This window comes from Danio rerio, chromosome 13, assembly GCF_049306965.1.
Source record: "Danio rerio strain Tuebingen ecotype United States chromosome 13, GRCz12tu, whole genome shotgun sequence".
Taxonomy (NCBI): Eukaryota; Metazoa; Chordata; class Actinopteri; order Cypriniformes; family Danionidae; genus Danio; species Danio rerio.
In genome coordinates this window covers 49,752,032-49,777,017 of record NC_133188.1, presented here as the reverse complement: position 1 = coordinate 49,777,017, position 24,986 = coordinate 49,752,032, and the positions used below count along the sequence as shown (strand labels likewise).

The 24,986-nt window shown below is 36.1% G+C and overlaps 2 protein-coding genes and 1 long non-coding RNA gene across 4 annotated transcripts in view; 2 read left to right on the top strand and 1 right to left on the bottom strand.

Annotated features, from left to right (window-relative positions):
* Positions 1-1,786: 1,786 nt before the first annotated feature.
* ftr70 (finTRIM family, member 70) lies at positions 1,787-12,675 on the top strand. The gene is made up of 7 exons (XM_021480900.3): positions 1,787-2,357; positions 4,495-5,098; positions 6,348-6,443; positions 8,728-8,961; positions 9,049-9,205; positions 12,162-12,197; positions 12,439-12,675. Exons 2-7 carry the CDS (start codon positions 4,541-4,543, stop codon positions 12,498-12,500), a joined length of 1,143 nt encoding a protein of 380 aa, XP_021336575.1. The 5' UTR covers positions 1,787-2,357; positions 4,495-4,540; the 3' UTR covers positions 12,501-12,675.
* A 2,674-nt stretch (positions 12,676-15,349) lies between these two features.
* On the bottom strand, positions 15,350-18,354 carry marcksl1a (MARCKS-like 1a). The gene is given in 2 exon segments (NM_213133.1): positions 15,350-16,756; positions 18,096-18,354. Coding segments are annotated over 2 exon segments (642 nt in total). The 5' UTR covers positions 18,168-18,354; the 3' UTR covers positions 15,350-16,186.
* LOC103912037 (uncharacterized) overlaps positions 16,439-24,986 on the top strand; it is a 65,051-nt gene continuing 56,503 nt past the window's right edge. For both annotated transcript variants that reach the window (XR_012388934.1, XR_001800817.4), the window contains exons 1-4: positions 16,439-16,833; positions 17,421-17,483; positions 19,638-19,727; positions 20,822-20,909. This is a non-coding gene — a long non-coding RNA (uncharacterized lncRNA). The remainder of the gene's footprint in view (positions 16,834-17,420; positions 17,484-19,637; positions 19,728-20,821; positions 20,910-24,986) is intronic.

The following is a 24,986-nucleotide window of genomic DNA, read 5'->3' as shown; positions in this document are numbered from 1 at the left end:
AAATTGCTGAGTTGTGTTTTGGGCTGGAACAACCCATTTTATACAGTGCAAGTAGCTTAAGTTCCCTATCATGTCAAGAACAGAAATGCCTTGTCTGAACAACATTTTGGGGGAATCGCTAGATGCCTAATCATTCTGAAGAGTAATGCTGCAGTCACACTAGAGTTTGAGCATGAAAAAATCTGTCGTACGGCGCTGCAAAAAGGGGTGGGATTAAACAAGATGTTTAGACTTTAAAAAAAAACAAGCGATTGGTCCATGTTTTAAATTCCTGCCAAAGAGGTCATGTTTTGATCTTCCATTGGTCTCACACAGTCAAGTGATGTGATTTCGCAGGTCAGAGTTCACCAAGCTTAAACTTTCCATTTTGTAGCACCAGCTTTCGTTTATGGTCTGACACATTTGTGTGTGTATGAATGGAAGTCTTTGGGGAGGAAAGTGCAGTGTGACCACAGCTTAAGAAAACCGGCCAATGAATGTCTATGAACTGGCAGTGCACAGCTCTTGCAGCTGATGATGATTACAATAGGCTAAGTATGAAGCCAGAAGCTGAGGAGAGCAAGGCAGGCTTTTCGCTTCAGAAGCCTCACAAGACTGAAGAGACAAGAGAGGTTTATGTATACAGTGCAGGTGACAATGCAGACAATGCACCTCTATAACAGACATGTATAGAGCTGCAGGCTGGGTGACACCTAACACATTCACACGATTTTATAATCTTCGGGTGGTGCTGGTTTCAAGCTCGATGTCAAAACATGCTTGCTATGACTTTCTACCTAACCCAGAGATGCTTGCACCTATTCTGCTCTGCTTGGGGAGTTTCCATATCTGGCCCCTAGAGAGTTCCTCCCCCAGCAAGTGACACTCAGGAGGAGAAAAATACTTTGTTGGTATGCCCATCCAGTCAGCCGCATTCTGGGGATCGGTGCCAGCCATGCATGATCCCTGTTGGTGATCCTAAATGTGTCATTCAGCCATGGTACAGTTCCCTCTTCCCAGGCGGAACTGTGTCTTCGCTTTCCACTAACCATTTTATCATATGTTCCGCTCCCCATGTTAGGGTTAGCCCATATGTCCATATAATATTGTCACCAGGTCTCCCCAATTGGGTAGAGGGGTGACCTCCGCAGCCTTCTTCCCTTTCAGGACAAAAACAAAACAAAAACAACAACAATATAGTCATATACTGGTATGTGCTTGAGTGTGTGTGTGTGTATGCATGTAAAGGTAACTTGGTGGACAGGTCAGAGTACATACATAAGGAACAATAACAGTCAATAAATGAAGCAAGTGTCACAGATATAGATAAAACATATAGAAAGAAACCAGTCAGAGGTAGGGAGTAACAACAATGCTTATTAATGTATGATAGTAAAAATGAGAGTAAAAAAAAAAGAAAGGACAACAGTAATAAATGACAACAACAATAATAATAATAATTATTATTATTATTATTATTATTATTATTATTATTATTATTATTATTATTATTATTATTATTATTATTGATGATGATGATGATGATGATGATGATGATGATGATAATAATAATAATAATAATAATAATAATAATAATAATATTGTTATAATTATAATAAATATGAACATGTTTAATAATTCCAATTCTGGTTTTGTCCATATTTTACCCAAAGTTAGTGTAAAATAACAAACATTTTTTTTTAGAATGTACATGTTTAATGGTTCTTTTCTATATGTAACCTTGTAGAACCACACTAGAACTACCCTTCTATAAACCAACTAAGCTTTAGGGAGGAGGGGTCGTATAGGTGGTTGTTTCGACCTGGGCGCCATTTAAGCTAGCACCGCTACTGATTCTGACACAACATTGTTCCATCCTTTGTGGAACGTGGGTTGCGTCTGTAACCGGAACGATTATGCATGACAGTAAACCTCTTTGCCTTAGAAAAATCACACTCAGTGGCAATCATCTGATGAGATAACTGTACATAAACTGATCTAACAGGTGGAGCAGGTCAGTGTCATTTTAAAAATGAAATAAATGAACGTAAAGTAAATAGCTTGGTTTATTATTTATTTATTTATTTGTTGTTATTTTTTTGCACATATTGAAAATTACTTTATTCCATTGCACAAATTTTGATTAGTTCATAACTTCAGTGTAAAGGACTGGATATTTCTATTTAATGCACAGGAAGTATTTGGTTTTGCCTCTCACTCAAACAAAGACGTTTCCTGTTGAGCGTTTTCTTTTCTTAGAAGACACATGCCTGTTTCTTCTTCCTCTGTTGTTTTATTATATTCAATCACACAGTTGGCAGTGGAGTGATTGATACCTGATGTGATTAAATCATCAGCTGTGGAATACCAGCCACATTGTAAGTCTGTCTAACTTTTTTACAGGTGAATTATAAATTCTGTAAGTCAGTTTTACGTTGAAATTGTATTTTAAAAAAGTGTTTTTAGGAAGTGATTTAGTGTAGGGTTGCTAATATTGGTTGCTTGAGACTTTTATGACATGGGGAGAATCAACAGAAGCATCTAGTAATTCATCATAATATTACTCAAATATCACAACAGTTACTGTTCTAGAGTAAACAGTCCATACGAACACTCCATGAACTACATATTCATTTTCAATGTATGTATATAATGTAAAGTTATTAGCTTGTTTATCCACAGTTTTAGACGTTTTAAATCACAAAATTACGAAAATTCAATCGACGAAAGATGTTGGGAAGGAAATTCATTAATGTTCAATTCCATCTGTATGTGGCATGTTGTTGTTGTCATCATTAGATCACACTTTCTTTTGATGGTCCATTTGTTGAATTTAAGTTACATTGCATCTACATAACAACTAATTCTCATTAAATTATAAGTAGACTGTTAGGTTGGGGTTAGGATTGGGGTTAGTGTAAGTTGAAATGTACTTGCAAAGTTTCTTATAGTCAGTTAAATGTCTGTTGAAGAAGCTGTATCAACAGATATTAAGCAGACAGACTACTAAAACTGAAATGGTACCACTTTACAATAAGGTTCATTAGTTAATGCATTTACTAACATGAAATAATCATGAACAACACATGTACAGCATTTGTTAATCATAATTGAACATTTACTAATGCATTATTAAGATTTCAGTCCATGCTTGTTAACATTAGTTAATGCACCCTGAGTTAACATGAACTAACAATGAACAGCTGTATTTTCATTAACTAACGTTTATTAACATGAATAAATGCTGTAGTAAATGTATTGTTCATTGTTTGTTCATGTTAGTAAATGCATTACTTAACATTAACTAATGAACCTTATTGTAAACTGTGACCACTGAAATGGACTATCAAAATAGAGTGCTACCTATTAATATTTTTATTATTATTATTATTATTATTATTATTATTAATAACTACTATTATTAATAATTTCTAGGATTTTAAATTGTAGCGCTCATCTTTTTTGAGTTTTGTCTGTTTCTTCCTTGCTATGGCAGTCTATTTAAATGTTTCTGAAATGTATGTAATGAATGTTAAATATGAAAAATGTACATCCAGAAATCTACAGCAAATTTAAAAATAGCATCCAAATAACAACTTATTTAAAAATGCTAAACTATTGTCGTAAATTCGACGTCTTATCAATTAGAAATTATCAGACCAGAGGTTTTGATTATCAGAAAATAGACTTTATTCTCCATAATAAAGTCGAGAAAGAGCAGAGCAGACCCCAGAGCATTCTGAAGTCTCTCCTGGACACCTTCTAAAGTCTCTCCTGCTCCTTCTAAACTTTCAGTGTGTTTGTTACAATTTTTATACAGGATTATTTGACACACCCCTAAGTCTCTTTTTAACTCTTGACCATTTTTGAATAGGTTTCTAGTCTAAGGGGTCCTGCTATTCTTGGCTCTCAGCCCACTAGCTCATGTCAACAGAGATGTTACAGGTCTATGTCAGCAAAGTATAGATGCAACTTATGCAAAGGAATTAAGTGTTTACATACATTGTTATGATAGGATAATAACTTGATAATATGTTACTCATTCTAACTTCTGACACATATAGCTTCATACAAGTATTCAACATATATAATCAGTGCTTTACATATTCAGTTATTCTACACAATCAGTCACTCAGCCTTCTCCTAGTGTTGCTCCTGTGCAGGCATACTCATCTTACACAGACATATCACTGTATTTTTAACACACGCTGGCATGTTTGCTGCAAACACTACATACATTTTGTGAAGAGAAAATTAACTGCTTTACACTTAGAAAATACTTCACACTGAGAGAATAGAAATCTTCTTCACTATAATAACCAAACTGGGATTTTTGTGCTCACACATAAAGCACTTCCAGCTGTTTTCTGAAATCAGTGTGCGGTGTTAAAAGGGCTACACAAACAGCCTGTTTTTACTTTTACTTTTGTTTCAGTGAAAACATTTTGTTTATTGCAAACTGAAGCCAGACCCTTCTACCTTGCATAAGTCACTCTCTGTTGTTTTTCTTCTCAGAACATACCCTGTTAATAAACAGTTTACTAAGAGAAAAAGCACCAAAATGGCAGAATCTTTATCTGATGTTCAAAATCCTTTTGACTGTTCGATCTGCCTGGAGGTGTTTAAGGATCCAGTCACTACACCTTGTGGGCACAGTTTCTGTATGAACTGTATTAAGGATTTCTGGGATAAGGAATCTCTTAAACCAGTTTTCAGCTGCCCAACATGCAGAAACAAATTCAATCCAAGGCCAAATCTTGGCAGAAGTGTTGTTCTTGCTGGCATTTTGGAAAAAAGGAAGCAGGACGTCCCAGCTGGACATGGAGATGTGCAGTGCGATGTTTGTAAAGGAAGAAAACTCAAAGCCGTCAGGTCTTGTCTGGTGTGTTTGGCGTCATTCTGTCAAACTCACCTTCAGCCTCATTGTGACTCTGAAGCTTTGAAAAAGCACAAGCTGGTGAACGCTTCAGCAAATCTACAGCAGCAGATCTGCCCTCAACATCACAAAGCTCTGGAGATTTACTGCTACGAGGACAAGAGGTGTATTTGTGTGCTTTGTTTGGGTCAACACAGAGGACATAAGACTGTATCAGCCGCAAATGAAATGCCAGAAAAAAAGGTAAAATATGTATTTAGTAATGGTAATGCTGTGTAAAATTGCTAATGTAAACTGTATTAACAAACACTGTAATGTTTTTAAGGGTATTCACTAAGTTACTAAGTGATATTTAAAAAATGTGAAAATATAATCCTGAGTAAGAATATGCAGACTGTTTCTGAAAGGGTTAGTTCACCCCAAAAAACTATATTATCTATATTAATCTGTTATAGTTACTCAGCCTCATGCCTTTCCAGTATGCTGAGACTATTGATCATTTTTAAAATTCAAATGAAAATATTTTAAACCCTGCTCACACTGAGGTTTCAGACTTAATTTGTGAGACAATTTTTGGAAATCCTAAAAGATTCCTTAAATCCTAGGCTAAAATCTGTGATATTTTATCGTTGGTTTGACATGTTCACAGACAGCCACTTAATGCCCATTTTAATCAGATTTTTCCACCGATAAATTCTGGCAGTGTCAGAAGATTTCAAACACTTTTCTGCAGTGAGCTGCGATGAGCATCAATCTAGAAACCAATAGGGGCGCCAAATCTGATGATGCAATCTATGCGACAATTCAAATGACTGTAAAAATTGTTCAAATCTGTCAGGAGCACGTGTTTTTTTTTCTAATTGGTTTTATTTTTGAGACATGCTGTGTGCAAAATTGCCCCTAGAGATTGTTTGCATTTGCTTTGAGGAATCCTTTTAGAATGCGGGATAGTGAAATTATCACGGTGATGTCAAACTCTAGGGGCGTTTTCTTCCATGTTTGGAGCATCTTGGTTGTCTTTCAGTCTATATGACAGCTGAGATCTTACAGTGTGACAAGGGAGTGATGTTCGTGCAGTCTGACATGTTACATTTTTTCAGGAGTTTTAAAAAAATTGCGCAGTATAAGCCGGCCTTTAGATGAAATCTGTGCGCTCCCTCATCCCTTATAGACAGCAATGGTTCTGAGACGTCCAAAGTAAAGAAATAAAAACCAAAAACATTGTCAGATTATTTCTTGTGACTTCAGAACAAGCTCTTTAAAGAAAATAAAGGCATTTTAAAGAAAGGAGAAAAGATTAAAATGAAATATAAAACTAGTTTTATTCAGTAGTTTTATTATTACTTTTATTAAAATGTATATTAATTTGAAGCATTTAGTCTTTTTGTATTTATTCTTTTAATTCTTCTTCTTCTTCATCTTTTTATTATTATTGTTATTGTTATTATTCACTCAAGATAATGATTCTTATTAATTGTTCAATCAACCACAGGAGGAACTGAAAATAAAAAAGAAGGAATTAGTTCAGCAAATCAATGACACAAACGAGAATCTTCGGGCATTTAGGAAGGCTGCAGATTTGCATAAGGTAAGTATGATTGGCTGCTTCAAATATATTTTAATTGGGGACTCCAAAATGAAAGAAAGAAATCAAATGGAAAGGAAAAAAATTAGTTAATAATATACTTATATAATGACTATAATAGACAAGGACCCTGCTTTGACTGAACTCTTAGAATGTCTAATTTACTTGATCCCATAATGATCTGAGTGATCTATTAGGTTTTTGTTCAGTAAACAAATCTGTAATGTATTAAGATATTAGGCCATTTAGTGATTTATAGACTATAATATTAAATAAGTATATAAATAATACTTTAAAATCTATTCTGATTGTAACTGCATTGCAAAAACTGCTTTTCTTATTTAGATTTTTTGTCTTGTTTCGAGTCCAAATATCTAAAAAGTCTCAAATCAAGTATAATTTTCTAGACAAGCAAAACTTATTGTCTTGTTTTGAGAAATAATATGGTAATATTAAGTGAGTTTTTCCTTAAAACAAGCAAAATAATCTTGTTTTTCTTTTGACATAAGATTAATTTGCTTACCCCATTGGCAGATTATTTTGCTTGTTTTACGGAAAAACTTATTATTATATAAAAAATATACTTAATATAAGCATATTATTTCTCAAAACAAGGCAATATGTTTTGCTTGTCTAGAATATTTCTTCTTGATTTGAGAATTTTTAGATATTTGGACTCAAAACAAGACAAAACATCTAAATAAGAAAAGCTTTTTTTGCAGTGTGGGAGCTAGAGCTAAGACCTGAGGACAGATGTGATGTGCTCTGATTTCCTGGTTCTGGTGAGAATCCTGGCAGCAGAGTTCTGGATGAGCTGCAACTGTCTGAGTCTTTTTGGGAAGGCCGGTGAGGAGTTCATTACAGTAATCCACTCTGCTGCTGATAAAAGCATGAACAAGTCCTCGCTGGAAACAAAGCATCTAACTCCTGCAATGTTTTTAAGATGATAGTCTGCTGATTTACTAACAGCTGTGATATGACTACTGAAACCAATAGTATCTGGATGCAGCCATTATGATGCAAGCTAAGATTGCTTCACTCAGCGATGCAATTTCAGGCCCCGTTTACACTAATGTGTTTTCATTTTAAAACGCTTAAGTTTTCTACGGTTACGCCATACGTCCACACTACACCAGAGTTTTGGAGCGCTGAAAACGGAGCGTTTTGGAAATGCTGGAGAGGCTGTTTTCATTCTAAAACGCTGCTGCTCCGTCTCAGTGTGGATGAGCAAAAACGGAGACATCTGAAAACGGAGGCGGGGCTGCTGAGATTCGCTACCTGATTGGGGCTTTTGTGTCATTGCGTATCCTTCCCTTATTCGTCAAGCCCCTATCACATTACTATAACACATGGCTTTAACGCTACCGGAAGACAGCAGACCAGCCTTCACTGTAAACAACAGCACGGACACAGAAATTGGAGCGTTGTTTGCACTATTGTCTGTTTTAGGTGCCATTGTGCAGTTATTCATTTGTTATGTTTAGTAACAACTCGACCTCGTCGTCTCTCCACAAAAATACCTCTCTTGCTTTCTGTACCATCACGTTTAATGTTCAACCGGCGTTTGTTGACTAACAATAACCAAATGCCGAGCGAGACGCATGCTTTCTGTTTATACTAGAACGCGCATGCCCAGAGTGCACGAATGGTCACATGATATCTGTTTTTGGTGGTGTAGTGTGGACAGAGATATGTTCTGAAACCCTAGGTGAAAGGCTAGTGTGGATGCGGATCGTTTTTGATCTAAAACGCCATTTTAAAACTAAAACGCACTAGTGTAAACGGGGCCTCAGACACAATGCACTCAAATGGAACGAGTGACGTCACGGTGAGGGGTAGGGTTAGTGGTGGGGTTAGGTGAGCCCATTAAAAAGCATTGGATGCAGCTCAGATTGCACTGCACCAGGTCTGCATCCAGACCCCTCTCACTGAAACTCAGATCTAGGTTTTGCACCCCATTGCTTAATAAAAAGGTCCATTACCAGCATTGCTCTCTATAGACACCTAGTGACTGTGCTAAGAAATAGCAGACAAACCAATTTATCCTGAGCCAATGACCTGACCACACATTTGTCTATCAACTATAAATGATCAACCAGAAGTCAAGTCATTTTTTGCTGTTCTCAAAACTTGGATAGGCGACAAGACTTTTGTCAGGTAGCGTATTTATTGCCTGGGCATAAAATAAAATATTTATTTCTTTGTCCGACTTATTCAGAGACAACAGTCACACACATTCAATTTGTAATTTATTAGGCTAATAACCTATGTTACTGTGTCCTGACAGAGCTCTGCACAGGCAGCAGTGGAGCACAGCGACAGGATCTTCACTGAACTCATTAGATCCCTTACCAAAAAACGAACTGAAGTGAGAGGAGAGATCAGAGCTCAGGAGAAAAGGGAGACTCAACAGATTATCGGTTACATACAAAAACGGGAACAGGAGATCAGCAATCTTCAGAAGCGGAATGATAAACTGGGGCAGATTTTGTGTACAGAAGATTACATTCATTTCTTCCAGGTATAAAAAAAGTATAAGAGATGCATTCTCTTTTTTTATTAAGTGCTCACTATTGACTCTATGAAGTCTTTTCCTCTCAAATTGCAGAATTACTCCTCTCACTCTACCAAAATACCATATACTTTACCAAAGAAAGTTCATGATGATCTCGTAACATTCAGGGAAGTAGATCAATCTGTCTCTGAGCTGAAAAGAAAACTGGATGAAGTCTGTGAGGAGCACATGGGCAAAATATCAAAGAAAGGTAAAATAACAGTCACAAACTGTTCAGAGAAATACAGTCTAGCTAGTTACAGGTGTCAAACATAGTTACTATAGACCCGCAGCTCTGCACAGTTTAGTTCTAACTCTGAGGCCCATTTACACTAGTGCATTTTAGTTTTACAACGGCGTTTTAGGGTGCTTTCACACCTACACTTTTGTTTCGGAACGTATCTCGTTTGCCCAGTTAGCGCGGTTCGATTGGCATATGTGAACAGGGCAATCGCACTCTGTTCCGCGCCAAAGTAATCGCTCCGAGATCGCTTGAATGAGGTGGTCTCGGCTCGATTGAAATGAACCCTGGAGCGGATCGATTGCAGTGAGAAAGCGATCCGATCCGAGCGCGGTTATATCACAGTGTTTTATGGATATGTAATAGGCTTACGGCTATATGAAGAGAGAATTATGAGAAGGGCGGGAAGATTCGCTAGTCTCCGGATGCCCGCAAACGAGTGATGATCTCCCGGTAATCTCATGTCTCCCTCCCGGTCCTCAAATAGGCATCGTCGCGCACCCTTCTCACCCCTCCCCACCGCATCTCTCCTTAGACACGTCGTGCGCGCACCCTGTCAATCACCATCAAACCACCACCTCTCCTGACAGCTTAGCGGGACGCTGCAAAATAAACCCTGACACTCTGACCAATGTAGGGAGAGTTTACTCGCACGTGACTTGTTTTAGCTCTTTTGGTCCGATTAGAAACTTTGCAGTGTGAAAGTGAACCGCTCCAAGAGCAAAGAGCAACAATGTAACATTTGTAATCTCTGTTTCGGAACAACGGAATCGATTCACAGGTGTGAAAGCACCCTTAGAATAAAAACAATCCGCGTCCACACTAGCGCTCAGGGGCAGACTGGCCATCTGGCAATTCTGGCAAATGCCAGAAGGGCCGGACCTACTTTTAAATGTGGGCTGGTCAGCAATTTTTTTTAGAATTGTTTTTTATATGTATTGCTTGCAGGCAGCTTTTATCTCTTGCAAGATGTGAGTATTATGATGATGATGATGATGATGATGATGATAATAGTAATAATAATAATAAATGTTAAGCATTGGCCCAATCGGCAATGACTGGCTGGTCAAGATGGGCAGACCCAATTAGAGGTTACGCAGACGTAATCAAAATCTGGCAAAAATGTCAAAAAATAGTAAGTGCAACACAAGCTAATTGTCAGAAATGGACCATAAAAAAGGAGGGCAGTGCCGAAAAGCTCAGAGAGAGCAAAAAAATAAATAAAAATTCAAACGCTGCCAAATGCATAAAATTAACTGAAATAGTCTCGAAACAGAGCAGCACAGGGATGCAAGAAGGTTGCTTTTTCAAGCCTCGGCTGGGTTAGTTGGTGTTTCTGTGTGAAGTTTGCATGTTCGCGTGGGTTTCCTCCTGGTTTCCCTCACAAGTCCAAACACATGTGCTGTAGGTGAATTGGGTTGGCTTAATTGTCCATAGTGCATGTATCTGAATGTGTGTGTATAGAGGTTTCACAGTGGGTTGCACCTTGGGGGGCATCTGCAGCGTAAAACATATGCTGGACAAGTTGGCGGTTCATTCCGCTGTGGTGATCCAGATTAATAAAGGGACTATGCCGAAAAGATAATGAATGAATAAATTGATTGCATATACAAATTTGTTTTTGTTCCAGTAACATACATTAAAGGTTTAAATATCTATTACATATATGGTACTGCTCATTTAATTTCACCATCTGTACACCAATATAAGTAGTGAATGTGCGTGTCCGTGCATGGGGCTGTGCCTGGACTGATTTTTAATCCCAGTCCGCCCCTGCTAGCGTTTCACCCAGCGTTTCTGAACTGCTCTCCGACTACATCAAAACACTGAAAACTCACACCACATGACCACACACTCTCTGGCATGCGCTGCAGCCTATCTACAGAGATGAAAGCCATGCTCGTCGATGTGTTCATCAAGGATCTACCGCTGGATCTAATATCACTATATTTGCGAAACGTAATATTTAATTATTCTTTTTGTCTATATCTAACAACATATTCCCAGACTTTTGTCTTTTGAATCTATGAATAATTAAGTTAAGTTAATAATTAACATAACCACGTACATTCTGTATATGACTGATTGTTTGCCTTTATTTTATGTAATGTATAAACTTATTGTGCGTTTTACTTTTATAATGGCCATTATGGATTATTAAAACTGATATTCAGCAAAAGAGATGATATGTTTCTTATTTTCAATGAAAATGATAGGAGGTAGTCATGTCAGGCTCCGTTTTGTTATGAATACGCATACAGTGAAGATGGCGCTCGTATATGCAGCACGACGCCTCAACATTTCTTCTCTCTGTTAAGTTTTTAATATCAAAAGGAAAATAGCAGTTCCTTATATCATGTTTTCATTTTATTGTTAAGATATAGTTAAACAACGTAGCCAAGGTGATGTGAATGAGGTTATACAGTACACTGTTCCCTTTGAAGATTTACCTGACATATCCTCGGGAGTCTGTTTTCAATATCAAACTTGCGAAGTCTGAACTTACAAGGAGAGGATGCAGGATTGAACTGTCTGTAGGCTAATTAATATTGAGGAAAAGCCCCAATCAGAGAGGCGAATGTCTGCAGCCCCGCCTCCGTTTTTCAGGTGTCTCCATTTTCCCCCATCCACACGGAGACGGAGCAGCAGCTTTTTAGAATGAAAACGGCCTCTTCAGCGCTTCCAAAACGTTCCGCTTTCGACGCTCAAAAACTCCGGTGTAGTGTGGACGGATGGCGTAACCGAAGCAAAACTTATGCCTTTTCAAACTAAAATGCATTAGTGCTGCTGCTGCCCTCCAGGAATTGAGTTTTGACACCCCTGAGCTAGTGAACCGAAAAGTAAAGTGCTGTATGTTGTGTCAGCTCATATGAGTCCTCTAGTGATTTTGTGTGGTGCAATAAATGTTTTGTTATCTTTTTCATAGTTGCAGATGTCCACATTATCCAATCGGCCACTATCTGTGAGTATTTTTAACCTGACTTAATGTAGCACCATTCAACAGTTTGTCCTTTATTTCCTCATATTTATTTTTCAATTTTTTTTTAATGTTGAAGTGGCTCATTGAAGCTAAATTTAATACATATTATTCAAAAATACTTTTTTTATTATTTAAAAGATAAGTGTCTCCCTTTCTGCTCTAGAACATAACTGTTATGTGCTAAACCCTCTGATTTTTATTTATTTATTTATTTTAATTAAAGTGCAGTTCACTGTATCCGAAGATTCTACTGAAGATGACTCTGAATCTTCTCAAGATGAGTAGAAATGAATTCTGTAAATTGAATGGATTTTCCTAGCATCACATGCAAAAGTCTGAATTTTCAACGCTGTATGCTGTATCTGAAGAACATCAGTGTCTCGCACTAGGTGGTGCTATAACCAAAACGTTGTCATAACTGCAACCATTTGAAGTTTCCTATTAATGGCCAACATTTGTCAAAAATCATCGGGGGAAATTGTTTATAATAATAATAATAATAATAATAATAATAATAATAATAATAATAATAATAATAATAATAATAATTATTATTATTATTATTATTATTATTATTATTATTATTATTATTATTATTATTATAAAGTTTGTATATCCCAGTTTGGACTTAAGCCTTTGCACACAGACTTATTGGGACTTTAAGGTCCCCACGGGTAATCATGCTCATAAATCACACAGAAATTTTATATTTTTGTAAATGCAAAATGTTTTCAGTGTAGGGGTAAGATTGGGTAAAGAGGACCGAATATACAGTTTGTATAGTAAAAAATTATTATGTCTATGTGAGGTCCTCATAAAAAACATATAAAACCTAACACTTGTGTTTGTGTGTGCTACATGTACTAACTCATATACATTACAATGGTTATTTCATGTTATTTTACCAAATATTTATAAGATTTATGTAGGTGTGTAAACTAGTTGTTTAAAACAATTAATATATTTATTTAACCTGGTGTTGTATCTCTATGTTTCTATTGATTTATTAAATAAGTATATTCCAAGAAACAAATGCTGGGTTGAGTTTTGGGAGCAATTAATTATACAGTCTAAGTAACTGAAAGCTGTGTGTTACAGTAAACACCTTTGTCGTTAAAAAAAAAAACACGTTCCATAGCAATCATTCAAATATTTCATGGTCTTGCACCACCACCCCTCAAACAATGTGTGATTGTCGGCAAGGACAATATAAGACAGACTAGGTCATCTGTTAGAGGTGATTGTTCAGTTAAACTTAAGAGAACTGCTTTTGGACAATCAGTTTTTTCAGTTAAAGCAGCAGAAAGATGGAATAAAATACCAGTGTATATCAGAGAGATCAGCACTTTTAATAATTTTAAAACTGTTCTTAAAATCTGGCTAAAACAAAATCAAATATGCAGCCACTGATTTGATTTCATTTTATTGACAATGATGTATTGTATTTATTGTACTGTAAGTGTATATTGTATTTGTTATAAGTGTTAAATTTGTTACTTCCTGCCCAGGGACTACAGATGTAAATTAGCTTTATAGCTAACTCTGGCACAACATGTCATGTTGTACATTGTCCCTGTATAAATAAATAAAGTAAATAAAAAAAATTCAATGAGAATGCAGAAAATACCTGATCCAGCAGAAGGAGCAGGTCATTCAGTGTGATTCCTATAAAAATGTTGTCTTTACAGATTATCAAACACTTTTTTAATTATGGAATACATATTAAGAAGTGGTCTATGTTGTTTGTTGGACAATTCATTGAGCTGTTTTTTTCTCTCACTCGAGAAACTCATCTCTTCATAATCAGCACAAAATAGCATTTTAGGTACTTTCAGACAGCACGGTCATAAATAGGACATACAGTTAATCTCAATTACCAGAAATATCAGTTATAATTTTAACTCTCCAGTTTGTCAAATGTACACATCTTTCAGCCTCTGAGGATCTAAAAATTTGTTCCTGCTGCTTTTGTAACCAAAATGAGCTTTATTCAGCAAGTGTGCATAAACACACACACAATTGTTTTGAGTGTTTACATGAGCTCAGGGTACATACATATCAACACAAGTACATTTAAATAAGTGTAAATATATAAATATCAAATATTTATCAGGTCATGTTTAAGAAACAAAGGAAATTTTCACAGTATTTCCTAAAATATATTTTCTTCTGAAGCAAATCTTATTTCTTTTACTTTGGCTGGAATAAAAGCATTTTTATTTTTTAAACAATCCTAGGGGCAATTTTAGTTGCCCTGTCCACCGAACAAATGATTGCCTATTTAACTTGTTTATTCTATAGTTAAGCATTTAAATTGCACTTTAAGCCGAATAGTGTCTTGCAAAATAGCAAGTAAAATATTATGTACTGTCATTATGTCAAACATTTCCATCTGATTAAAATTTTACAGAAGGGCAAATAATTTTTTTGGCTTTAACTGTTTGTAAATAATTTATATGCAATATGTATGTTGACATTTAACTGTACAAATAAGAAATAAACATTTATATACAAGTGTAAGTTTTAAAAATCTTATTTGAGTTTATTTGACTTACCTCAGCAGCTAACGCCTGGAAAATCCCACCTTGGAGTGAAACCAGTGCAGAAAAAACACCACAATAATACTTATTTAAAGGACTATGAAGTATATACAATCATCTTTTATGGCTAATAGTAAAAGCGAGCCAAATCCATTCTGCCTCCATTCTGATTATTTATTCATTCATTCATTTTCTTGTCTCTTTATTAATCCGGGGTTGCCACAGTGGAATGAACCGCCAACTTATCCAGCACGTTTTTACGCTGCTGATGCCCTTCCAGCCGCAACCCATCTCTGGGAACCATTCTGATTAATAATGTCTTTAATATGTGTAAATAAACATAGAAAGTTGATTTTAAATCTTGTTTCGTGTTCTACTGAAGAAAGAAATGCATCTGATTTGTGGAAAGTAAATAATTATTGTATTTATCATTGTGGGCAAACCATTTTTTTAATTAATAACAATAAACATTGAAAAACAATACACAATTATACATGAATTATTAGTCAGACAACATTAGTACTAAAGTGTTTTCTGAAGATAAACTTGGCATTTACTTTCTTGAGGAAATGATTTGAGAGAAACAAACAAACACAAGGGGGGTCAAACATTTATTTGGCCTAATCGTACAACATCTTATTAACACCTGGAAATGTTAGCAAAATAAAGAGTCAGAAAAAAAACTGTATGTACAGAGACTTAACAGAACAAAAATATATATTTGATAAAAGCAGTGGTTTAATTCCCCTTTGTCGTAAACTTTGAAATGTGTAGCTGGATCTGATTAAAACTGTAAAACATCATTAAAAACAGACTATAAGACTAAAACCTATATTCACTCGCCCAGATCTTCTCAAACCCCTACGGCTTTCAGGGCTAAAATTGGAATGTAGAGCTATTTAAACACTTTAAAAAAGTTTTTTTTTTTTTTGTATTTTCTTTCTTTTTTGTTTGTTTGTTTGTAGTTTTACATTGTCCTTAAACCATCTCCTAAGAGGACAATTTGTCATTTCCCTCATCAGCCCTGAAAAAATCAAGGATCAGATGAAGTTTGAAAGAGAAAAATGACTGAAAAGACTGTGAACAGGGAGCCACGCTCTTCCATCCGCTGCTCTCTTTTTTTTCCTCTGAGCCGGAAATTCCTTCAGTCGTTCCAATCCAAACACAGAGCACTTCCGGCCCGATTCCCAACAACAAAAAAAAAGCTCTCCACGTTTGGCACCACACTGACACCAGACCGGACGAAACCGCGAACCAGTGAACGTTATCAGCAAGGGTGGTAAATGTACTTTGTAGTAATGCTGTAACTTTAAGATTGTGGCTCAAGTCTCATATATTTATATATATTTATATATATATTTATATATTTCAATCTCAAAAAATAAAAAAAAGGATAAAGATAAAAGTCTAGGTTGCCACAGCGATATGAGATCACTCTGCAGCCGGCTCCGGGTCCGAAGATTCAGTGGGCGTGGTCTCTTCAACGGGGGCGGGGCTTTCCTCGGATTTTGTAGTCTCCTCTGTGGGTGCGGTTTCTGTTTGCTGGGCAGGCTCTTCAGCTTTGGGCTCCGCCTCTTCTACTTTGGGCTCCGCCTCCGCCTCAGGAGCTGGCGTCTCATTGGTTTCCGCCGCTGGCTCCTCCTCTTTGGTTTCTGTAGCGGCCTGGCCGTTCTCCTCGGGTTTATCTTCAGCGGTGGTGGGCGTGGCCACAGCCTCCGCTGCCTCCTCACTTGCCTTTTTATTCTTCTTTAGGGAAATGCCTTTGAATTTGAAAGAGTTCTTCAGTGAGAATTTCTTCTTCTTTTTGGTTTCCTTTGCAGCCTCGCCGTCAGATTTGCTGGCTTCAGCCTCTGTAGCGGGCGCGGCTTCAATGCCGTCTCCCTCCTCCGTTTTTGGGGCTTCATCCTTGGCGACCTCCGCGGTTCCATTTCCGTCCGCTGCCACTGCTTCTCCATCTGGCTTGGTGGATACATCTCCGTTAGTTTTCACATGGCCATTTTCCTGAAGAGAGAAGCAGAGGGAGCATAAGCCAAATGCATCTTGGCAAACACACACACACACAGAGGAGAAATATGCTTGTAAATGCTTGTTTTATAGCTATAGTAAATGCTTGGATTTATAGTATAGTTTATAGCACAACGTGTTAAGCATATGTTTTTTTTTATCTCAACATTTCTCTTCCTAGCATCATTTTTATCCAATACTATGTGATTCAAACCCAATTATAGCTTAGCTATTTGTTTAATTTAAGACATAAATGATAGCTCTAGTTAATAACACTGCAGTATTGGCTACACTTCAAAACTGAAATAAAATCTACGTACACAGTAATGTACACTAAAATGACTACAAATAAATACACATAGGAATCACTTTGTTTTGGTAACACCAAATATAGAAAGCAGTCAATTTAAAGTCAGCAAATGCGGTTCGGAGTGCTGTATGTAATCACATTACAGACAGAAGCAACACCCGGTTAAACCCAAAAGCAGAAGTGCATCATGTAATTCCACCTTTCATCCGCTAGAGGCAGTTTTGCTCCACTAAATAAAATCCACAGCTTAGAAAACCATCCACTACCAGAGAGAACAAAGAAAGGGGAGACCGCAACCCTAAAACGCCGTTTAAACCAACGCTTGTTGTTTCCCCTCTCTTGTATTTACAGGAATTTGGATCACACACCATTCAGGTGATGCTTCAGCCGAGCACTATACATTCATGAAACACGGTAATGTACTCTCCCTAAGTATTGGGGTGTTTAAATCACAAGCATGGACATATTCAAAATAATGCATTCAGTTCAATAATATAGACAAGAGCGTTCTCTTATTGTATTTAGAGGGGGAAGGGTGCATATGCATTAAGGGGGATGGGTAGAATGATTATTAATGAAGTACCAGAGGAATGGTCCATGCATTCACACACACACGCATGCATCGCATTGTTTGCAGATCAGCAGAAGCGCTGTGCATCATTTGCATGCAGCTCTGCAACCTTTTGTTCTCAATTCGGGTTTCTGCCAGTTTCAGCGCCAACACACAACCACAGAGTCTGTCTTGTAACTAACTAAATCAACTTTAAAAGCATTTTTTTTTAAAACAAAATCAAAATTAGACATTTATTTTGCATTAAATAAAATACACACCATTAGAAAAATCCAAAAACATCAGTAATGGGATGGCATTGTTGTTATAACAAATTAGTTTCTCAAAAAGAATATTAAAATTGATCACAAATACCGATATTTAATTCTCCTAAAATAAAAACTGTGTATTGATCGATACATTAATCATAAAAAACATTGAAATCTCTGAGAAAGCTGGTGGTCATAAATCCTCACCTGACCATTGGCTTTATCAGCCACGGCTTTTCCTTCCACTGTGGCTTCACCTTTAGTCAACTGAGCACCCATCCTCTTTGTGTCTTCTTCACAGAGTTCAAAAATGAAAATAAAGGCTGAAAAAATAACCCTGGGGGTCCTTCAATTCAGACCCACACAGTAAATGCGGTGAGCGAGGGTTTATAGATTCCTGATGTGTCTTTAATCTGCTGTGCTCAGCAGACAGAAAGGCTGGTTTCTGGTAGTAAATCCACACGGCTCTGCGGGGAGAGCAAACTAAGAGTTTCACAGCTACAAGTGTGAGTATTTGTCTGTGTGACTCCACCCAAACAGCTACGCCGCCCAATCTGCACAAGAGGGCTGGAGCTTCATCTGCCCCATTCAGCCACTATAGCGTTACACACACACTACTAGGGGCTTTATCTGGGATTTTATTGAGTTTATAAACAGGAAATGATTTCCTTTAAAAACTGTCGATTTACTGATATCTCAAACTCACTTTTGAAAAAGGGAGATGTTCATTATTTAATGGATAGTTCACAAAATTTACTCACTGTTTACACACCCTCTTCCAAATCTTTAGTTTCTTTCTTCTGTTGAACACAATAGAAGATATTCTGAAGAAAGCTGGAAACCGGTAACCATTGACTTCCATTTCCATTGTATTCATTTTTTTCTATGGAATTCAATGGTTACCGGTTTTCAGCTTTCTTCAGAATCTCTTCATTTAAGTTCAGCAGAATAAAGAAGCCCATAAAGTTTTGAAGCCACTTCAGGGGGAGTAAATAGTGAGTAAGTCTGAACTTTTTGTGAACTATCCTTTTAATGCGCAGCAAGTAGAGTATAATATTTAATTTATTTATTTGTTACAAGGTTTTCGATTGTTTAACAAAAAAATGCTACTTTAAATTTAATTTACATCTAAATGTTATGTCAAATCAGTTTACTTGATGATTCTTTGGGAAATGCCTGGCAAATCCTGAGTTTTCAGTGTTGAACTTGAAGTAATTTAGTTATTTGTACATTCAAAAAAAAAAAAACTTTTATTATGTAAAACTAATTAATAAATATTCTATAGTTTTTGTAATTGCTTTCTCAGTATTTCAAGTTGGTGGTTCAATCCGCAGTGGCAACTCCTGTTGAATAAAGAGACTAAGCCGTAGGTGAATGAATGAATGAATTGGTCTACAAAAACCCTCATTTTAAAAGTAAAGTTGATTTAATATGATCAACATTATCATTTGTTAAACATAATTAGACATTTAAGCAACCATAGGAAACTGGCTATCTTGCTATTAGCTGTGATTTTCATGTAATTGATTTTTTAAAGGTAATATACTAGCAATTCCTTGCTAGTTTTGAGTGTTAAATTTGAAGTAATATAATTAATTGTACATTTAAAAAAGATTATCATGTAAAGTCAAAGTTCATTAAATAAATCTTAGTATTATAATTTTTATTATTGCGTTTAAACATTTTTGGTGACATGTTGTCCTGCTGTTAATAAATTCCTGTAATTAATTTTATTTTCTGTCCTTTTAGTCTTTTGAGAAATTAAGAAAAGGAAACCCTGTGATGTCATCAAACAGGAAGTGACATCACTTTGGAGGGAAAACACCAGCTCCATCTTCAGTGAGTGTTGGAAATGCAGTTATTGGGCTAGTTCATATTTTGTTAGTTAACTGGTTTACAAGATTGTAGTGTATGAATGTGTGTGTGAATGAGAGAGTGTATGAACCCAGTACTGATTTGCAGCTGGAAGGGCATCTGCTGTGTAAAACATTTGCTGAATAAGTTGGCAGTTCATTCCACTGTGGTGACCCCAGATGAATAAAGCGACTAAGCTGAAGGAAAATGAATGAATAAACTGGGTTACAAAAACCCTCAGTCTAAAAGTAAAGTACAATTGATTTAAAACTATCAAAAATGGGGGAGGCAGTGGCGCAGTAGGTAGTGCTGTCGCCTCACAGCAAGAAGGTTGCTGGGTCGCTGGTTCGAACCTCGGCTCAGTTGGCGTTTCTGTGAGGAGTTTGCATGTTCTCCCTGCGTTCGCGTGGGTTTTCTCCGGGTGCTCCGGTTTCCCCCACAGTCCAAACACATGCATTACAGGTGAATTGGGTAGGCTAAATTGTCTGTAGTGTGTGTGAATGTGTGTGTGGATGTTTCCCAGAGATGGGTTGCGGCTGGAAGGGCATCTGCTGCGTAAAAACTTGCTGGATAAGTTGCCGGTTCATTCCGCTGTGGCGACCCTGGATTAATAAAGGGACTAAGCCGACAAGAAAATGAATGAATGAATTAATGAATGATCAACAATATCATTTGTTAAACATAATTAGACATTTTATCAACCACAGAGAACTGGCTAGCTTGCTGTTAGCATTTATTTCCATGTCAAATTAGTTCACTTGATGTTTTTTAGGTAATTTCCTACATTTTCAGTGTTGAATTTGAAATAATATAATTCATTGTACATTTAAAAAAAAATTATCATGTAAAAGTTGCAGTACATTATATATATATATATATATATATATATATATATATATATATATATATATATATATATATATAAAATTAATTTTTTAATTTTTTAAAATATATATCGTTTATATAAATATAAATAGTTTTTATTATTGCGTTCCCAGTGTTTCAAACATTTTTATGAACGTTTTTTTTTTTCCTGTAGTTAATAAATTCCTGTCATTCATTTTATTTTGTCCTTTTAGTCTTTTGAGAAACTAAGAAAAGGCAACCCTGCGATTTCACCAAACAGGAAGTGACATCACTCTGGAGGGAAAACACCATCCATTTTCAGTGAGTATTAGCATTGCATTTATTGGGCTAGTTCATATCTTGTTAGTTAATTGGTTTACAAAAACGCTTCTAAAATGATCGATGCTTTGAATTTTTTAGTGACCAGGTGTTTCGAAACACTTTAATCCCGTGAGCTGGGTGTTTTGAACCCCCTTAATCACGTGACCTGGGTGTTTCGGATCATGCTTTGGTGCAGTGTTTCGAAACACTTGTGCTTCTGGATCTGGTTTTACGTCAGCCATCCCTAACTGTTAGCTGGTTTAAAAAGCCCTTAATTAAAAGTAAAGTACAACCCTGCTAAAAAAAATCCAGCTTAAACTAGCCTAGGATGGTTGGCTGGTTTTAGCTGGTCGACCAGCCTGGTTTCAGAGGGGTTTTGGCCATTTCCAGGCTGCTTTCCAGCCATTTTCAGCCTGGTCTTAGCTGGTCAGGCTGGGAGACGACCAGCTGAAACCAGCTTTACCAGCCTAGCCAGGCTGGGAGCCCAGCTAAAATCAGCTATGTCCAGCTTAAACCAGGCTGGTGAAGTTGGTTTTAGCTGGTCATTTTCCAACCTGACCAGCTAAGACCAGGCTGAAAATGGCTGGAAACCAGCCTGGAAATGGCCAAAACCCCTCTAAAACCGCTGATCAACCAGCTAAAACCAGTCAACCAGCCTAGGCTGGTTTAAGCTGGATTTTTCAGCAGGGAACTGATTTTATATTATCAATAATATCATTTTGTCAGCATTTAAACCAACACAGAGAACTGGCTACCTAGCTGTTAGCATGTCATTTCCATTGTAAATGCCTCTATCTAAAAAGTCTGTGACGACAACAAGCTAACAGGAAGTTGCATCTGTTTGGAGGGAAAACAACTCAAATTCCATCTTCTGTGAGTAATATGAATGGATTTGTTTGGTTTTATTATTAGTTTGTTTACAAAAACCCTCAATTTAAAAGTAAAGGTTGATTTCGTATTATCAATAATATCTTATTTTAAACATATGTGAGCATTTAAACTAATACAGAGAAATGGCTAGCTCTTAGCATTTAATTTTAGTTGTCAATGCATCTAGCTAAAAAGCAGTTCTCTGATGACAACAGTAAACAGGAAGTTGCATCAGTTTGGAGGGAAAACACTTCAAGCTCAGGCTTCAGAGAGTATTATGAATGAATTTATTGGGTTGTATTATTTATTCATTGTTAGCTCAGTTTAGAAAACCCTTCAATTTAAAAGGAAAGTAAAATTGATTTCATAGGATCAATAATATAATTTGTGAAACATATTTTAGCATTTAAACCAACACAGAGACACGGCTAGATAGCTTTTAACATGTCATTTCCATTGTAAATGCCTCCAGCTAAAAATCAGTTCTGTGATGACAAAAGTAAACAGGAAGTTGCATCAGTTTGGAGGGAAAACAATTCAAGTTCAGGCTTCAGTGAGTATGGATTGATTCATTGGGTTATATTGTTTTAATCATTGTGAATAGATTTAAAAAACCTTCAATTTAAAGTAAAGTAAATTTAATGTTGTATTATCAATATCATTTGTTAAACATATGTAAGCATTTAAACCAACACAAAGAAGTGGATAGCTCGCTGTTAGCATGTCATTTCCATTGTAAATGCCTCCATCTAAAAAGTCTGTGATGACATAAGCTAACAGGAAGTTGCATCAGTTTGGAGGGAAAACTTTTTCAAGCTCAGGTTTCAGTGAGGATTATGAATGGATTCATTGGGATATATTGTTTTATTCGTTGTTAGTGGGTTTACAAAAACCCACAATTTAAAAGTAAAGTCAAATTGATGTCATATTATCAACAATATAATTAGTTAAACATATTTAAGCATTTAAAGCAACACAGAGACATGGCTAGCTAGCATTTAGCATGTATTTTCCATTGTAAATGCCTCTAACTAAAAAGCAGTTCTGTGATGACAAAAGTAAACAGGAAGTTGCATCTGCTTGGAGGGTAATCACCTCAAGCTTGAGTGAGTATTAATGGATTTGTTAGGTCATATTATAGTTTGATAGTTTAATGTCGTTAGAAAACACTCTTCTTAAGTGATCTAAAACTAAAGTAAGAGGTTTTTATATTTGTGAACATTTCAAAACAGTGCTAAATATTTCGGTTAGCAATGGCTAACGTTAGCTCTGCATCTCCACTCTATTTCTCATCTCTTCATTGTGTGAAGAGCCAACCTGTAGCTGATCACAATACAAGTGTAACAGGGAAAAGCCATTTTTATCTCTGATTATTTTTGGATTTATTGACTCCCACTTCCAGCAGGTTAGGGCTCATGTTTGTGTTGTGTTGTTATGACACTTGCAAGGCTTTCCACTGAACTATCATGGAACATTGCTGTCGATAAGTGCATGCTGGCCTTATTTATCCCCATAGTTGTGTAGCAACAAACAAAAACACATCATAGGCCTTTTTTTAATGGTCATATTGATTTTTAGATGCAAAGCAAGAAAATTCTGGGAGCCCTTGAACGTTTTTGCATTTGAAACATGCAAATAAAAACAAGCATTTGCATTTGAACTGAGCATGGTTTGTCGGGAGGTATATGCAAACAGGAACAAAACAGTGAGTACACTTTTAAAAATAAAGGTTTTAAAGGTGTGTTTTAGCTGAGATAATGTTGAGAAATCATTTTTGGTTTCCTAAAGATTGTTTTGTGAGTGCTTTTTAACCCTTTATTGAGTGAAGAGTCATATATTGTAACTTTATTGACATTGAATAAAATTAATATATAGTTAATATATAGTTAATATATTAAAGTAATATATAATATAAATGTATTGTAATGAGCCACTTTAACACTCCAGGGTTTTCCCAATGATTATTTTATTAAGTTTTCTATAAAGGGTAATAATACCCTTTTTATTCTTAGTGTGATGAACATTTTAATAATCTTAAGAAACTAAATGCTATGATACAGTTGGCTTATAATTGTCTAAAACCTACTGTATCATATTTGATATGCAAACACTACTCTAAACTACAGATCAAACTAGAAAACAAAATGCAAGTATTCTATTAATCATATAATTTTGTTTTATAAGCAAATAAAAAAAATGTACTCAATCAGAAGTGGTTTCAAACACAAGATATATATTTTTTTTGGGGGGGGGGGTAGAGCTGGAATACTTGCATTGTATTTATTTTTCATTGGTTACACATTTCCAACTTTCTTCAGAATATACTTTTTTGTGCTTACTAAAAAAAAAACGAAAAGTCAAATAAGTTTGGAACAAGTGAAGGATGAGTAAATTATGTCAGAATTTTCATTTTTTGAGGGTGAACTAACCCTTTATTAAATATTTTGATCCCACAATAATACTAATAATTTAAAATCTGTTTGGAAATTAGTACATCTTAGATTAGTACATTTTTAAAATATTCATTGCTAAAAACTTAATGTACTTTTTTTAACCCTTAAGCAGGTCGCACACCAGAAGCGCCGCTCGGCGCCGCGACACGGCGCGTACATGACAGTTTAAAGTATCACACACCAGACGCGCACATTCGAATGATATTTAACATGAAAGTAATCAGATGGCGCTCTGTGGCGCGGCTGGAAAATGAACTGAGTCCTGAGCCTTGCGGCGCCGGTGTGTGTATCCTGATAGAAACCTATGTTTAGAATTCTAAAATACATGGCGCTGCGTGGCGCGCCGCCGAGCGGCGCTTCTGGTGTGCGACCTGCTATAGATTCTAGATTTTCAAATAGTTTTATCTCAGCCAATTATTGTCCTATTTTAATCAATCAAACATCAATAGAAACCAACAATTTAATCAAATTTAAACATGATTTTGTCTGGATAACAACTGTACAGATTTTACAGAGTGCAAATGTTTGTAATTTTCAAATATATATTTAATAAGCATTGCCTGTAGCTCTGCTTTATGTGTATTCTTTTGAGCTGAAACTTACACATTCTAAGGACATCAGACACTTTTTTTTGCATCTTGTAAAAATTAGCATAATAGGTCCTTTTTCAGAGAGTATTTCATTTGTGTATGTGTATATATTGCCTAAATCTTTTGTAGTTGAATCAAATAAATTTTTCTAGTCATTGTTATAT

Bases quoted from the DNA above. Each gene is read 5' to 3' on its own strand.
- ftr70 (XM_021480900.3), top strand. From the start codon at position 4,541: ATGGCAGAATCTTTATCTGATGTTCAAAATCCTTTTGACTGTTCGATC. The intron at 8,962-9,048 runs GTATAAAAAAAG...CTCAAATTGCAG, and splicing joins ATTACATTCATTTCTTCCAG to AATTACTCCTCTCACTCTAC. The intron at 9,206-12,161 runs GTAAAATAACAG...TCTTTTTCATAG, and splicing joins GGGCAAAATATCAAAGAAAG to TTGCAGATGTCCACATTATC.